This window comes from Amblyomma maculatum, unplaced genomic scaffold, assembly GCF_055883805.1.
Source record: "Amblyomma maculatum isolate TAMU_Amacu unplaced genomic scaffold, ASM5588380v1 scaffold_18, whole genome shotgun sequence".
Classification (NCBI taxonomy): domain Eukaryota; kingdom Metazoa; phylum Arthropoda; class Arachnida; order Ixodida; family Ixodidae; genus Amblyomma; species Amblyomma maculatum.
The window spans coordinates 8,575,315-8,593,449 of NW_028146743.1; the positions used below are offsets into that span (position 1 = coordinate 8,575,315).

Sequence of the window (18,135 nt, forward strand, 5' to 3'; positions counted from 1 at the left end):
GTGCATCGCCGTGGGATCGCACACTTATTCTTGTGGACCTTCTACTCATTATATGACTGTGGCTGCCATAAATAGTAATTCTTGTAGTCGAGTAAAATGCTTTGAGCTATTGTATAATAATCTGCAATAGTACCTTATGAACACGTACAATACAAAATTAGCTAAAAAGATGTATCATGTAGGCATCCTGGTGTGTTCAGCTCCGCTATGGCCGATCTAAAACCGAGTGTGCGATTGTATTGACAGCCCCATTTCATCTTGCCGCATTTTCCCCCTCGCAGAGGTCGCATTATGTTGCATGTGCCTTAATTACCGGAATTGGTTAGAATGTGGGCAGCATATGGATATGCTTACTTTCCAGCCCACTGCTCCTGACATGGGGCCTACTGCGATTTTGAATGGGCAGCCGCGTTTGGATTTGCCGCGGCGTTCTAACATACTTTTCTTCAGTCTGTTTTAAGCCACCGTGTGTCGTTTACTGGCAGAACGTAGGAGTGTGGGTTCAGTTAATCCTTACAAAGCCGATATAGGATCAACAGGGGTTAGTTTAGGCTTGCCTACATATTCAGTACAAGGCTCCGAGGAAGGTGCGAAGGTACTTGAGGAGGGGCTCCTGCCCTACTTGCCCATGGGGGACCCACAGAGATCCAACAACATGAACTTCTCGGCAAGGAAAAAATTGTGCTGTCTGGCGCTTGACAAACGGCCCTCGTGAAAACGGAGCAGTAGGCAATCGACACGCGCTTTGGTGGGATTTTAAAAGCTTGCAGTAAAATCAATGGCGAGGCCTTGCACAACTGGTGATTAGCGAAGACTACAAACGCTGTTTTTTGCATTTATCTTTATAGGTAAGCAATACCTAGTTATTGTGAATTTAGCGTGGCGGTTCGTTGAAAATAATATAGAAAAACATGCCAGTTAACTGAATCGAGTATTCCTTGATAAAGCTTCGCCTTATTGCCTTTTTTTCTACTACAGTCGATCCTGGATATATCGACTCCAAGGGGATCTCGAATAGTTGGGTATATAGATAATTCAATATATCGAATATTCTAAAAGATGAGTTTCTATGCATCCCAGAAACGGGAATACCGTGTACCCACGCTAGCAGTGCGATTCTTGTGGCGATGCGCATCCGCAGCATACTAATGGCAGCCCGCTGCTCGCCTCGGGTGCAGCTTCTACCGAGGAGCACGCTCGTCAAGCGGCTCTCTTTCTGTATCACTTCAAGTTAGGCATCGGGAAAAGGGGTGCACTTCTGCGTGCCGCTTCATGGGCGCAAGCGTGCACTCTCACTATTTCTTAGGTACAGAATGGGGTGTCAGGGTTCGCTTCTTGCGCCGCGTGCCACAAGTGCCCTTGGGGTTGGGGTTGACATCAAGGCTGCTGTGAAGTCTGTGCTTTGGGAAAGCCACAGCTGTTCGTGAGAGGTCTAATTTTGTTACTTTTACGCTATAAACGTAATGATAACTTAGTTCAAATACAGCAAGCTCTTCTCATTGAGCAGCGAAGCAGGCCATTCTGGAGCCGTCCCAAGCCTTCGGTCAGCAAGGCTGGCTTTGCTGCACGACAACCATTGCACTGAACTTCGGCTTTTCTGCATGGAAGCAGTGTCGCGTTAAAAACAAGCATGCCAGGCCGAAGGCCACTTACAATCGGATGCTGCTTTACATCGTTAACACTGCCAGCAGGCTTCCGAGGCTGCACAGCCGCACCCGGCTCTGCACGCGAAAAGTTACCGTGGAGTACCATTATTAGAAGCTCCCTTTGCAAGGGTATATCGCACAATTCGATATATTGAATTCTCTGCAGAAAGGCAGTTCGTTAAAGGTGAACACCACTCCTATATTTTTTATGGGATTTTTAAGGGGATATTTTGACAGTTCTGTATAAGCAATAATTCGATATATCCGGGATCGTCTGTAGGAAATTTTATTAACCGCGGTCTACTTTAAATAATAGTAGCTATTTACAGTCATGTAGAGCAGTAGAGAGCTAGAACGCTGATGTCACCTTTATCGCGCACCGTGTTCTCAAAGCAATTAGCCATGTTTGAAATATTCTCTCAGTTTATTCGTGAGAAATGACCGGAAGGTGTGTAATCAATGACCGTCTGCAACAATGAAGTTCTTTTCGTTCAGTTCTTAACTTGCCATTTGTCCGATTGGTTTCGAGTGACAACGAGGGCATACGCTGATCACGATGATGAAGAGACAGAAAGAAAGCTGCATTTAATAGAAAACAAGTCTGCCTTGATATCTTAGCGGGAGCAGAGAACAGGAAGTAGACGTAGATAAGGTATATCATGCATAAGGCTGGTAAAAGATAACCTGTTACAGCAAGAGTGTGAGTATGGAGCGGCGGAGGGCGTTCAGGGCGGATGTTCAGCAGTGGTCGTCAGTTACCTGGTGATGATGATATGTCGTACTCTGAAGGAACGTCAGTATGCGACAGCATCATTAAATTCATAAAGAAAAAGGACTGTTCCTGCCTGGTGCCTGATTAAAATACCATAACAGCCGATTGTGCACAAAATGCATTGCATTGCCCCTATAATACAAGCTTGGCGGGGAGTGTCCTGCAAGAGTGACAAAAGGAAGTTGGCTGCCGTTATAGATTTCAGAAGACTACGCCTGGAATGCTCCCAATGAACGTTAGCGTTCGCTTCTGCAGACGTCCCCGTCGCTACTGCCCTCTACTCGGGTTACCCTTATTTCCTCCGATTTCTATACGGACTCTTTCTTTCAATTTCATAAATCAAAAACTATTGACGTGCAACCAAAACAAAGTCTCAGGGGCTGCAATAATGTGTACTCTGCTACTCATACCGAGTAATGTCACCTGAGATGTAAGACTGTGCTCAACACCTGGAATGCTCCCAATGAACGTTAGCGTTCGCTTCTGCAGACGTCCCTGTCGCTACTGCCCTCTACTCAGGTTACCCTCATTTCCTCCGATTTCTATACGGATTCTTTCTTTCAATTTCATAAATCAAAAACTATTGACGTGCCACTAAAACAAAGTCTCAAGGACTGCAATAATGTGTACTCTGCTACTTATGTCTGTTTCAGGGATCGCAAGGAATTGTCTTAGACCGTTCGCAATACCTATTAGCAGGATGGTGTCCATTTGAGCAATAACCTTGCTGGTCTTACTCTGATCAGCTGGTGTTGATATCTATGAGGGTGTTGTTTGCATAGTTCGAATATCATGAATGTTTTAACAGATGGCTACGCAGCAAAGTTGTGCGAATCCTTTTTAACAGCCCGACTTCTTTAAAACCGACAGCACGACAGGCGAGTGTCTCAAGTGTGTGTACAACACCACTGGCTTCAACTGCGAGCGCTGCCTGCCGGGACACTACGGAGACGCACTGGCTGTGCCCAAGGGGGACTGCAAGCGTGAGTACCTACAGCAACGCGGAGCTGTATGGACATTGGTTAGGCATAACTAACTGATAGGTTTGTCTCTTTCAAAACTGTTGGCGGACCCATTCATATTGAAGCCGCTAGTCTCATCACAGCGAAGCTAGCAAATGAACGTCCTCCGGATCTTCTTGCGGAAGGTTTAACAGCTCTGCGGCCAGAGAAAGGAGGGGGAGAACAGAAGGGCTGAAAAATAGTTGTGGTTTAGCTCTGGCTGAATTGCGAAATCAAAGGCAGAAGCTTCTTTAGCCTGCTACGTTTATTCCCCTATCATGGCCTATCAGTGTAAGGTGCTACATTATTGGGGACGTTTAAGCTCATCCTTTAAGGGTATGACGCGAGAGCGTAAGCTACCAGCCCACACACAAAGTCATGCTTCAGCCAAGCTGTATGGACGTGCCTACGTGGCGTAGGGGTAACGAGAATGCAAAGGTGCTGGCAGGCTGATTCTGATATCACCCTCCCATATGAAAGGAGCGAGCCGAGTTTGCAGCTCCTGCTCGTGGCATAGGGGTAACGTGAGTTCAAATGTCAAGACAACTTGATTTTTTATGAGGAGACCGTAGCTACGCCTCTTCACAGCATCCCGAGCCACCCGAGGTCTCACTTAGGCTGTCGTAGTACTGCTTTTGCAATAAAAAGCTCAGGAACAAGCACAAGCAGTTGTGAAACAAGGCAGGGCTTCAGTCGAGTAGAGGTAATCTGACCCCCCCCTGTTAAAGAGGTACAACAATGGTGCCCACCCAAGTTATGAAAAGCCGAAATACTATTGATCGATATTGAACCGCCTGCTATCTTTCCTCAAAAATGTTTTATTTAGCGTACGCAGCACCAGAGGTATCAATGACTAAAAATAACATCGTTTTCCCTCTCCGCGATCGAGAAAAAATCGAATCGAGAGAGAAAAAAAGATGAATTGTCGACCGGCACAGCATTCCACCCTCGCAAAGGCCTGCATTGTTTATACAGAAGAGAGCGGAAAGGAGACAAGTGCCTCCTTTGCCTCGTCTACGTTGTTACTGTATTCAGAGAGCCAATCGCAGCCGCTTACTTCTGATGTCGCCGTGTACGATGCGAGGTGATGGAATAACAATTAAAAAAAAGTTACAATGCACGCATATATATCCATTTTAAAAGTCATGGCAGAGCCCCTTTAAGTTTTTACGCTGTTCTGACTGTGACAGGATTAGGGTCTTATCATTTTTGTGCTTTCGATGTTCGGTGCAGACACGACGTCCGCTGAGACGTGTTGCAGTGGCAACGGCGCCAAATTCTGACTGCCCGCTCTAATTTAGCACGTCATGCTTTTTATTTCACTCTGTATCTCAAAAATAATGAGAACGCTTTTGGCAATGACTAATATTTTCTTTGCAGCAAGCTGCCAGGCAAAAGAGTGTGCAAGACATGGCACAATATCGCTTGCAGTTCGAACTGAGCGCTGTACAGGTGCTGTACCACATCATGACCGGATGTGGTGCCTGCACCCCGCTTCATGCTCGTTTCTTGCGCTCAGTTTCGTTTTACTACCGAAGAAAGCGTCAGAATTCTTCGAGCTGCAGGGCTTTATCAATGAGCAGATATGGCACTGCCCTGTTCGCGGCTTCGCACTCCCCATTAGGACTAACTGCGATAATTAAAACATTAATTGGCAGGCTTAGTTTTTTAAGTGTATACTTAGACCAGCTTTGCAGAAAGCTGTATCCGTCACGTCTGAGAGTTTGTTCCTGCAAATACTCTTTCTTTGCAATTTCGAACTTACTATTTGTGAGAGTTTTTAAATTTGTTCGTTGAAACACTCGCTATATCAGCGACCGATGCACATACGTAGAGCTGATGAAACTCGTTTGAAAATCTAGCGGGAAACCACGCAATGTGACACTGACGGTAAAAAGTCCGTGCTGTACGGTGTGGCATGGTGCTTCGCCTCTTCACATGCCGCGAGCTGACTTTCACAGAGTGCGAAGCGCTTCGGAAGAAAGGAGAGGCGTGCCTCAACGGCGCAAAAAAGACTTAGCACTTGCCGTTCGCCAAACAAGAAAGTGACAGCCTAAAAAATAAAAAAAAACAAAAACTGGGAAGGGGCGAGGTATTAATTCTACCGAACAGCAATGACTAACAAGCAGCTAGCACTTCACAACCGGCACATTTTAACATTGAAGTGTTACAGGCTCCGTCCAATGAAAATCTGATGTCGGCGGCTGGCATTGGCATTGTGAGCGAAAAATCATGAGCATGGCACTGGTAGGCAGTAGCTGACAGCTGACATGACTGAGCACTAAATGTACGCAGGGTTGCCTGACATTATGTTTGGCAGGAGCTGCCAACTCGGGCCTCTCATTTCATATGGGAGGGTGATATCAAAATCAGCCGGCCAGGACCGTTGCATTTACATTGCCCCTAGGCCACGCATGCACGTTCATATGTCGTGGTTAGAGGCGGGGCTTTGTATGTGGGCTGGTAGCCTACGCTAGCTCGTCATACCCTTAAAGGTGGAGTTTCAGTGTTCCCATAATTTTGAGAGAAGCGAGCTAACTTCTTTATATTCACGGGAGCACCAGCGTAGACAGTGAAACAGCAGTGATAAGAAACTCCTTTGTTGTGTGCTTCATAGGTGCCGCAACAATGCCTGCAATGCCCCATTGCTAATGCAAATTCTGTTATAAATAGAAGGTGTAATAAGCGTGTTGCAGTAAAATTGAAAAGTAGAGCAGAAGGCTATAGCAAAGCACTTAGTGTGGTTTGCAAAACAAGGCATTTCATATTTTATTCTGCTTTGTTGGAGCACAGTAGGCAAATTAGTAGTTAGTAATTTTTGTGTAAGTGTTCAATGTCCAAGTCGGTAGATTGGGAGGCAAACGTGTACACAAAGAGATTAATCTGAATTCGCTCAAAATCACTTTTGGAGCCCGCCTTCGCCACCATTTTGAGCCCCCTCTGACACAGCTATAGATAGTGTGTTTGCCTGTTTGCTCTTTGTTCTTCGCACCTCCTTTTCCCATTTCTTCAGAGAAAGTCCAGCACGAAATCTAGTTTAGTTCCGCTCCCTTGTGGGCGCTGGTATGGTGGTTTCGCACAGACGCCTCGCCAGCACGGCCTTCACGAAAGGGGCCATAATGCTGTCGCTTTTTACTTCATTTAATTTGCAATCAATTGCATAATAGCATTACAGAGATGAAAAACAAAATTTAAAGATACGCTCAAATGCCACCAGAGGAACTAAGCTGCACTCTCTCAACGTGTTTTTACTCCTTCTAGACTGAACGCTGCACCCTGTTCCAAATCAGCGACATCATCAAATATATTCTCGCACCTTTCATGGCGGCTCACTGTCGTGATTTCAGTCATCGTGGCAGCGCGGCATGCAGTAGCAAAAGTATCAGCAGCCATGCAGCGTTCTAACAAGCTTTGATAGCTCCGAGGACTCAGCCTCCTGTTTATCGGTGCTAGAGGTGCAGCTTGGGTTTAGGATCCAGTAAATTGAGAAGCATGAGGTAAGAAGAAACAGCAAAAGCAACAGTGGAGGAATATTCAAAGAAATTAGGGGTACCTTGAGCACAATGAAAGCTGCGCCTTGTCGACTCAGCGGTGTTTTTGCATAGCTGTGTATGCATGATGGCATATTTAGGTTTGAAGTCCAGGCGCCTCCATTTCTGCAGCAACGAAGCGCGAATGCGTGCGTGCACTGAAATTATAGTGTGCACTCAAAAGCAGTCCAAAGTACTCCGCTGTGGCAGTTTTTGTAGCTTGTGACATTATTTTCTCGAGGGATAAAGACCAGGAAGTGAGTTCGCCGACTGTTTCCCACAGCTTGCGACTGCCACCGGCTGGGCTCTATGGAGGGCTCCGAGTGTGACCCGCGTAGCGGCCAATGCGCCTGCAAGGCCAACGTAGCGGGCCGTCAATGCGCCCAGTGCCGCGAGGGATACTGGAACCTGCAAAGCGGCGACGGCTGCGAGGCCTGCAACTGTAACCTGGTCGGCTCCTACAACCGCACCTGCGATCAGCGCACGGGCCACTGCCACTGCCGACCGGGTGTGACGGGCAAGCAGTGTGACCAGTGTCTGCCCTACCACTATGGATTCTCGCCTGACGGATGCGTGCGTGAGTGTCGTCCAAAAGCGTGGAGTCGCTCGCATTAGTTGTTTCTGGACAGTGATAAGGTTCCGTGCTTTATACCACCATACACCATGTGCACGGCAGTAAGAAAATGGGCAGGACAAAGGAACTAAAGGCGACACGCTGAAATACACGCTCTATGCCTTGCCCTGCTGATCTTTCGGCTCAGGCTTGTGTTCTCTCTTTTTATGTTGTGCATTTTTTGAAAGAGCAAGGTTTCTTTGTTTTCGCGAGCGTCGTGAACAGTACACACACTGTGCCTTGAACACGTGCGCATCTAATGTGGTCGCTCGGATACCGCAAAAGAATAGAGTGCAGTTACAAGGTGCACGGCACTAAAGCTTCGAACTTTATTGTTTTTCAGATGAACTTGAGAATATATTTCGATACTGAATTCTTGAGGTAATAACTACTATTCATTCCAGTAAGTTAGTGGCTATAATGGTCGACGTAATTATCAAGTGGCAGGAATATTTCGAAGGCCATTGCTTTCTTGCACTTTTTTCTACGAGGCTGTACAAGCTTCTTGTCCAGCACACCATGAACAAAAAAACTGAGAGCAGTTTAGCATTGGCACATGTAAACCGACTGGGAAACCCTCTCAATTAAAGTGTAGACAGGACAATTGTGAAAGCAGCAGTGTCCTTTCTGCTTCTGATAATTTGTGCTTTGTTTTTGTGCTCGTTTAACTCATTTTTGTTAAGATCAAGCCGCATTAGTGAAAATCTCTGTTGGCCCTGAACAGCTGTTTGAAAACGCTTTTAATTGCGGGTGTCTTTTTCAGCCTGTGACTGCGACAGCCAGGGCTCAGTGTCGCTTCAGTGCGCCCCCGACGGCCAGTGTGAGTGTCGTCCCAACGTGGAGGGTCGCCGCTGCGAACGTTGCAAAGAAAACAAGTTCAACAAGGAGGCCGGATGCATCGGTGGGTGTCTCAGCGCTTGCCACTGTTCCTTCACTGATGACGGTTGCAGAGCAGACCTTGCAGCACAGAGGCGATCTGAAGATGTTGCATATGTTGTTGAGTGACCGCTCAAAATTCCAACGTGATTGCTTGCTGTGATCATTCAACACCAATGTCCAGGACACGATGTTGCCAAGGGACGTGTTTGCGGCCGCTTAGGATAAACTTTGCATGCAGTTTGTTTTTACTGAACTTAACTTCCTGCGGGCTGTGTGGACCACTCAGAAAACAGTTGCGCACTAAAATAGATATCCGAGTCCGAGGAGTGGATTTCTGCTTGTGGCCATCTGTTTTGCAGGGCCGCATACTTGATAGTTCAGTGAAGTACTTGAGATCACCTGAGGAGTGTCTTATTACTACTTCTTTTTATATAAAGCGTCTTTGAATATCTGTTTTAGTTTTCTATGCAATAGGACGGTTTCAGCTTAGGTTACACTGAATTTAAGTACCCTCGAACATACAACAGTCTGTCTAAAAGGTAAAGGGCCCGAGCAAGTCCCAGTGGGTCCTACTGCATCAGTGGGAGTTTTGAGAGGTGAAGACTAGGCTTTCTACCTTACATTTAAACAATCTAGAATGCTGGCGATGCATGGCAAGTCACACTGCATGATGAGGAAGCAAATTCTTTGGGCTATAAACTTTTCACTAGGGCTTATCTTTGCAGCTCAGCTCTAGTCTGCAAGTTTTTTCTGTCATTATTCGTGCCATAAAAATCCGCTCAGACACTTGTGAACTCTAGAATAGAACAGCGCGAAAACGCGAGACGACAGATAAGACACACACAGGATCTCTGAGTTATAAGTCAGCGCTCACGTCTGTGCTTCTTTTCTGTCGTCCCGTGTTTTCATGTTGTTCTATTCTAGATCATGAACCAACTAACCCAAAAATCCTCCCTCTTGTGAACTCATATGAACATTCATACAGCAAAGCAAGATGCCTGTTCTTGCTCTCCTTTAGCAAACTTTAACCACGCACAGAGACAAAGCGTTCTTTTTTTTTCTAGGGTGGTAAGAAATGCTCCGGAAAACATAAATGTTGCTATGTTGAAACTCGCTCACAATACTTTCTTTCTGCTATTTCACCCCTGTAATCATAGTTCAAACTATAAACTGCGAAGCATTGCATACATTGCGCCTTGAGTATTGTGCTACCGCTAAAGCAACCCCTTTAAAATCGAAGCTGACATTCTGCTGTTACGCCCCTCAAAGACGAGTGTCCATTACTGGCGTTAATTAGCAATGCCAAGCAGAGACTGCAGGAAGTAAGGATCGTAGCCGGAGAGTTGCATGAATACAATGGCTGATAACAAAGAGCACCCACTTCCGGATTAATGTTTCCCGTGCATGCACGTGGAAGCTGATTCCCTAGTGCATAAAACGCGCACTAAACCAGCATATTGCTATTGTAGCAACAGCGTTAATGCGGTCGCCACGCCTGCTCGCAGACTGTCCCACGTGCTACAACCTGGTTCAAGATGCGGTGAACGAGCACCGCGACAAAGTGGCTGAGCTGGCACGCTTACTGGACAACATCGAGAAGAACCCGCAGATCGTCAAGAGCGTAGACTTCGAGGAAAAGCTTGAGCAAGTAATGGATGTAGTGAACGGCCTATGGAAGGATGCCAAGCAGGCCTCTGGTGAGTTGCGGATCAAATCTATGTCCTTGAACACACTGAATGAGGGAAAGACTAATGCTGGGTCTTTTTTAATGTTTTTATATGTTCTTACATTTAGACGCTTGTACGAGGCTTCTTTACGTTTGTCGTAACGGTTTCAGATACAATCAAGCGGGTTTAGGAAAAGAAGTAAAACAGAAAGAAAAAAAACGTTCCTCCCATGCACGCGATACTGACGTTCATGAATCTTACCAGCTTGTAAACGACATATAGCTGCGATCTCACTTGGCTAGGCCGTTGTTCCAAGGTCGCTTTGCTCAGTTTACAATGCGTTCTCTATACTGTAGATCAGCAGAACTTGTCAACTATTCTCGTGCAAAAAGTAATGAACGCTCGCACTTTTGTCTCCACCATTCCCCACTTGTGCCTCAGGCACTGGCGAGAGCCTGGCCGAAAGACTGGATGAACTGCTTCGACGCATCAAGAAGGTGCAGGACATTGCGGGAAAGATTGGTCTCGAGATTGCTCTGGCCGAAAACATCGTCGAGGGAGCTGAACGTAACATGACCAGCGCAGAGGCTGTCGTCGAGCGCATCAAGTCCACACTGACACAGGCACAGAAGTACCTGGAGGAAGAAGCCCAGAACGCCCTGAAGCGCGCACTCGAGCGCTCGGACCGCTACGGGCAGCAGTCGGAGATGATGTCCCAGATCGCTCGTGACGCTCGCCAGCTGGCAGACCAGTGGGTGATGCATTCGCATTCTTGTCTTCTGTGTTGAATTTAGTAGCAAGAGACTACAGATAATTTGGTTCCACTTGTGGCTGTAAATCAGGGATTGTTGAGCCACTGTCTTCACTGCATTATTGCCACTTTTTCTGGAGACCAGGACATGTTAGCTTTGTGTTCACTTGAAATCCAATTCAGCTTTTATTTACATTATGATCTGCACAGCATGCGCAATCACGGACGGGGAGCGACTCACACGGGAATACTAGGTGGAAACGCCATGAAACATTGCTAAACGAGTGCCTGTAGCACTGGGCAAGCACCTTACATCATTTTGTTACGGTCAGTAAGGGGGGCACATATTTCATTCATAAAATTCAGCGTCTGTCCACAAATCCTCTCACTGGCCTCACAATTTGTGCAGTAAGGTGTGGTGTCTGTACTCACATGGAAGCGTGATAGCAGTTCTCACTATTCACCTTGTGTTTAGAGAGTAAAGGTGGATTACTTCTCAATAATAGTTAACTGCAGCTTTTGGGTTGATACCGGGGCATTAACCGTTTGGAGTTCTTGTCGTCCGTACACAGAACAGCTGCTGAGCTAAATTAGGTGAATTGTCCTGGTTTAAAGAAACGGACTCGCCTTAACGAGAGACGTGACGTGGACGAGGCTGATTCTTTTAACAGAACGACGAAAGCAGCTTTGACAGATGGGACATACCCATGCAATGTGCCTATGCCTGTTCTTGTCCCGTCTGTCAGCGTTGTTTTCGTCGTCCCGTCCAACATGAACCAACCAGCCCCACTCAGCCCTCCTCCTGTGCTCTTTAAACGCACTTATGTTGAACGGAAAGTATACCCCTGTTATTTTTTTATGGCTCCTTCTAACATGGAGCTGTTTCTTGTGTCCTTAGCCACAGGTGGCACCAACCAGAGGACTTTAGAAATTGCTGCGCATTCAAATGCTAGTGTGCAGCCGCTTGTCTTGTGCCATTCACCCGAGCCGATGGCTTCGCCCATGCACTGCCTACTTTGCAGGCACGAGGGAGATGCCGGTGAGATCGCACACATGGCTGCGGACGCGCTGAACACCACACAGGAGGCTCGGGCCATCGCCGAAGGAGCACTGAGCACGCAAGACAAGACGGAGAGCGAAATATACCAGCTGAAAAACAGGTGCTGGGAATATTGTCTAGCAGCATGCCCGACTTCCGAGTCACTGTTCACGACAATGCCTTAAAGGGCCACTGTCCAGGGAAGGCCCTTTTAAGAAAAGGAGCCCAGTGTTTCGATCAGGTACCGGAGATAGTCTGTGCAAAATTCTACAGCGACACGCGCGCCGCAAAGCATCGAAAATACAATTCAAAGCTCCCTCATGCTCTCCTTTGAGAAGCCAGCTTCACCGCTCCCTGCGCTGGCCCGACGGGCGCCGATAACGACGTACGTATCGGGAACGACGTCCATTGGTCCGTCTAGCTGACTGACGGGAGAAGGATGGGTGTCTACCGCTCGCAGCGCGCTTTTCCCTCGCCACGGCCAGACTGAATCCAGCGGCGCGCGCCCCCTCGACCGTTCTTTTTTTTTTCGCGCTCGCGGAGAGCCACGCCCCACCTCCCGCCAAACGCGGAGGAGGAAGGGGAATTTGTATTGCGGAGGCTAGACGACCTCGGGCCGGAGAGTGAAAAACCTTTGCGAGGGAACGGAAGGAGAGAGGCAGGATAGAATCGGGTGATTGCGGTGGCTGTAACTGCGTTATTAGTTACTCTTTTCAAGAACATTTTGCGGCCTTGCGTTCCAGGGGCGAAGTCTCACAGTCACCGGGGAAGAAAATATTTTCGACCGGAGGGTGGACAGTGGGCCTTTAACTACTCACTTGTGTACAGTGGGTACGCAGTCGTTTAGTCGGCAAATTTATAATGAAATTTTAATTTGCAGACCAGCGCCGGTAGGTTAAAAGAGAGACAAACACAGAACGCGCTGCCCAGCCCACTTGGTGCATGATTTCAGGTGCTTTATTTTCACTTGCTGTTACCAACAGCTACTACTTAGAACAGCTACTGCTTAGAAGGCATCGAGGACAACGATGTTGGCCGAAAGGCAACCTGTCGCAAGCGTCTGTAATTTTAAGTCGCATTCAGCAAGGGGTCTTAGTAGGAGTGATTTTCTTGTTCCCGTAGGCTTTTCTGAGACACTGGCTCGCACGTGGCATGTTAAATGTTTTTGAACACTCGCCATGTTAGCCTGGACCCCCGACGCATATCGATAGTGCCCTGTGGCTGTTGCACGCGAGGCCCAAAGTGGTCATAACGCCTACCAATATAATTTACTGTTCCTTGCCTCCTGGATAAATTCTGTACCATAATTATCTATTTGATAGTCACTATTGAATTAAAAAAAATGAGAAGGATGAAAAACATTTTGTCAATGCTCCCATAACGACAACGACTGCCATCTCAGTGTGGCGCAGAATTGAGCCAAAAAGAATATATTGTCACGCACTTCCCGCGGTCCTTATTGAAGGAAGATGAGGTTTGGCGAAATAAGGAGAAGAGGACGAGGAAGCTGGGTCTGTCCGCTGTAGTGTGCTAATCTCCAGCGTATCCTACCATCTGTGTAAATAAACGTCGTAACAAGTGTGGTGGAGGTGCGGGGTAACCCCAATGGATTTCGAGCCCGGGGAAGACGTGGAGACGTGGGGAAGCAGACGTGGAGCAAGCCCGGGGAAGACGTGGATGACTGGCTCACCCACTACAATCGGGTGAGCAAATACAACTGCTGGGATGCGACTACCAAGTTGGCGAATGCGGTATTTTTTCTTGAAGAAACTGCGCTAACGTGGTTTGACAATCATGAAGCATCTCTTACCACCTGGGATTGCTTCATGGAAGAAATGAGAGCGGGATTTGGTGATGCCGATGCTCGAAAAAAAAGCGCCGAACAGACTCTGGCTCAACGAGCGCAAGTACAGGGGGAGACCTGCACAACTTACATAGAAGAAGTCCTCAAGCTGTGCAGAATAGTTGATGTTCGGATGACTGAGGAAGACAGAGTGGGTCATCTCCTGAAAGGAATAGCGCAAGACGTGTACAACTTTCTTATCTGCAAGGACGATTTGAATACCACCGCTGATGTCAGACGACACTGCCGCACGTTTGAATCTTTGAAGCGACGCCGTATCATTCCGAAGTTTGGTCGGCTGCCTAATGTGACAACTGTCGCTAGTGTGGATGTGTCTGAAACGACAAGCCTGGCAGATACAATTCGCCAGATCGTCCGCGAAGAGCTTCGGAGGCATCAAGGTATTGGGGGCCACGTCACACCCGTCTACAGGAGCACCTCTTCGTCTGACAGCCCATCTTCTACCTGTTATGATCCCTCTGCTACGTCTCCTTCGGACACCCGATGCTCTGCTGCTCATCGCCCGAACACCCAGCCTCTCAACATCAACGCCTACAACAGCGAGCACTCTCGTCCTCCTCGTCGACCACATCCAGAGCATGAAACGTTTAATACAAGCGACGACGAACCTTATTCATCGAATGAACGTGAGCCGCCAGTTTGTTATGCCTGCGGGATGATCGGCCACATTTCCCGCTTTTGCCGCAACCGTCGTCCGTACCAGCAGTATCGCCGACAGTGGGTGAACTCTCGTACAAGGCTTCCTGCTGAAAATGATGATTCATATAGAAGAACACCTGGCCGGAATGAGTACAGATCAACAGCTAGCCGACAAGAACGCAGAATGGTGCTGAACCGAAACGAATCACCGGCCTCTGACCGTAGCCTGACACCACCATCTCGGCGCCTACGACAATCCCCTTCTCCCCGACGACGTTCGCCACCTCCGGGAAACTAGTAAGTGCGGCCGATGGAGGTGAGGTCGCAAATGATTCTAGCTTACCCATACCTCTGCCCGTTTCGATGTTAAAGAACCGAATTGAAGTGTTTGTGGACGGTGTACGTGCTATGGCGTTGTTGGACACAGGTGCAACTATTTCTATTATAAGTCTCGCTTTTAAAAACTGCCTTGGTCGTAAAATTATGTTTGCTTGGGATAGTACGACAACATTATGTGGTGTTGGTGGCGAACCGCTTAACCCACTTGGAGTCTGTTCCGTGAATCTTGTTATCGCCGGCCACACATTCCGAACTGAATTCGCAGTACTTACTCGATCAACGCATGACGTAATTCTTGGACTCGATTTTCTGGAGCAATGTGGGGCCACTCTCGACTTTCGCAATGGAGACATTTCTGTGAGCACTCGAATTGAATCTGCTTTGCGTGAAAATTCGCGGACCCATCCTAGCACGCTTTCGGTTTCGGAAGACATAGTCATTCCTGCAATGTCAGCACAGTTTATACGAGTTGTTAGTTCCAGCTGTGCCAGTGATGCGTTCGACGCTGTGGTTGAACCACTCACCCTCAACTGCGCGAAGAAAAGTATTCTGATTCCCCGCTGCATCATCTCAGTCATGAATGGCCATTCTTCTTTGTGGACGACTAACTGCTCTAACGAACCTGTTGTATTACCACGTGGTCTAAAACTTGCCAACTTTGACGAAGACACTTTTAAATCAGTGGCCGTGATCAGCACAGACAATTCCCAGCCTACCGCATGCTCAGAAGAAGATGAGACAAAATTTCTTGCCATGATTAACAAATCCCTGCCAACAAGTGACCGTCACAGTTTAGTGGAAGTTCTGGCGAAACATACTGCGGCTTTCGATTTCTCTCGGGACTCGCCACCACGGATTCCCATGTCCCGTACTCAGCACCGAATCAATACAGGAACTGCTGATCCAATCCGCCAGAAGCCTTATCGTGTATCCCCATCAGAGCGCCAAACAATCGAAGAACAAGTTCGTGACATGCTGCATAAGGGCATCATTCAGGAATCGTCAAGTCCGTGGGCTGCCCCTGTGATTCTAGTCAAAAAGAAAGATGGCACATGGCGATTTTGTGTTGATTATCGACGTTTGAATACTGTTACCAAGAAGGACGTGTATCCCCTGCCACGTATTGACGACGCCATTGATTGCTTACATTCCGCCTCCTATTTTTCCTCAGTTGACCTGCGATCAGGCTATTGGCAGATCCCCATGCACCCGGAAGATAAAGAAAAGACGGCATTCATCACCCCAGACGGGTTGTATGAATTTAATGTGATGCCGTTTGGATTATGTAACGCTCCAGCCACGTTCGAAAGATTCATGGATACAGTTTTGCGCGGACTGAAGTGGCACATTTGTATGTGTTATTTGGACGATGTAGTGATATTCGGGAGAACTTTTCATGAACACAACAGTCGATTAGAGATTGTCTTGGAGTGTATCGAGAAAGCTGGTCTGATACTCAATTCCAAGAAATGTCGTTTTGGAGAACGCCAGACTGTGGTACTTGGACATCTTATAGACAAGGATGGAATCAGGCCTGATCCGAAAAAGATCGAAGCTGTCACTTGTTTTAAACCGCCGAAATCGTTAAAACAGCTCAGGAGTTTTTTGGGGCTTTGCTCGTATTTTCGGCGTTTTGTTCCGAAGTTTGCTGATCTAGCATATCCCCTTACTTGTCTTCTGCAAAAAGATGTGCCTTTCAAGTGGACTGCCGATTGTGACTCCGCCTTTCGTCAGTTAAAGTTTATTTTGACATCAGGACCAGTACTACGCCACTTCTGTCCATCAGCTCCAACAGAACTTCACACTGACGCCAGCGCAGTTGGAATTGGTGCTGTGCTCATACAGCGCCACAATGGCAATGAACATGTCGTTGCGTATGCAAGCCGTTCTTTGAGCAAGGCTGAGCGTAATTACACTGTAACTGAACAGGAATGCTTAGCTGTTGTATTCGGTGTGCAACGGTTTAGGTCATATCTTTATGGATGTGCATTTAAAATTGTGACGGACCATCATTCCTTATGTTGGCTTGTAAACCTTCGTGACCCCTGTGGACGCCTTGCGCGGTGGGCTTTGCGCCTTCAAGAATTCAATTTTACTGTGTCTTTTAAGAGTGGTCGTAAGCACGGTGATGCTGACTGCTTGTCACGGTTGCCACTTGAAACTACTGATTGCGACAATGAGGTCTTGGATGAATACATAGCTGCTATCTCTACAAGTTTCCCTGATGTTGGTGAATTCAAGATTGCGCAGCGGCACGACAACGAGTTGGCACCGCTTTTTGAGGCAGCAAGTTCCCGGAACCCTACGACCTCATTCTGCATTCGTGACGGTGTACTATACAGGAAGAACTACTCGTCAGTAGGTGCGCGGCTTCTTCTGGTAGTTCCTACAAGTCTTAGGTGTCAGGTTCTTCGGGTAATGCACGACGATGCCACAGCTGGACACTTGGGTTTCGCAAGAACATTGCACAGGACTAAGGAACGTTTTTATTGGCCGAAGATGCGTCAAACTACTCAACGTTATGTGGCCAGCTGCCTCCAGTGCCAGCGTTTCAAGCACCCAACCTGCTCACCACCGGGTCATCTTCAGCCTATAACGCCACCACGAACCCCATTCGAACAGGCGGGAATTGATCTTCTAGGACCGTTTCCCCGTTCCTCCAACGGAAACCGCTGGGTCATAGTGTGCGTAGACTATCTTACGCGGTACTGTGAAACTGCTGCTATACCGTCAGCCACTGCTTCTGATGTCTCGGCGTTCCTCCTACGGTCCATCATTCTTCGACATGGGCCTCCTCGTGTGTTAATAAGCGATCGTGGCCGACAGTTTACGGCAGAAGTTGTAGAAGAACTTCTTCGCCTCTGCTCATCCCATTTCCGCCATTCAACTCCTTACCACCCACAAACAAACGGTCTTACCGAACGCACCAATCGGACGCTTAGCAACATGCTCGCAATGTATGTCGACTCCCGCCACAAAAACTGGGATGAAGTCCTTCCGTTTATAACATATGCATTCAACACTGCTAAGCACGAAACGACAGGCTACAGTCCGTTTTTTCTTCTCTATGCCCGACATCCACGAAGCACTTTGGACACGTTTCTGCCTTTCTCACTCCCTGCTGAAACTTCACTAGCGCAAACTCTCTCTTTCGCGGAAGAAGCACGTCGACTCGCTAGACTTCGCACTCTAGCCTCCCAGGAACGCTACAAGCAACGCTACGACAAGCGGCATCAAGATGTTAATTATGTCCCTGGTGACTTGGTGTGGCTTTGGACGCCGTTGCGTAAGCGTGGCTTGTGCCAGAAACTATTGCACCACTATACTGGCCCTTTCGTTGTATTGGAACGCCTCAGCGCAGTAAACTTTGTAGTCTCTCGCGTGACCACCCAAGG

General features: G+C 47.7%; 1 protein-coding gene across 1 annotated transcript in view; it reads left to right on the forward strand.

The window, feature by feature from the left end:
- Nucleotides 1–18,135, forward strand: part of LanB2 (laminin subunit gamma-1) — a 161,814-nt gene that overhangs the window by 127,162 nt on the left and 16,517 nt on the right. Inside the window, exons 13-18 of the mRNA XM_084586295.1 lie at nt 3,289–3,401; nt 7,233–7,526; nt 8,326–8,463; nt 9,947–10,138; nt 10,550–10,859; nt 11,882–12,019. Coding sequence (XP_084442421.1) covers nt 3,289–3,401; nt 7,233–7,526; nt 8,326–8,463; nt 9,947–10,138; nt 10,550–10,859; nt 11,882–12,019 — 1,185 coding nt within the window. The remainder of the gene's footprint in view (nt 1–3,288; nt 3,402–7,232; nt 7,527–8,325; nt 8,464–9,946; nt 10,139–10,549; nt 10,860–11,881; nt 12,020–18,135) is intronic.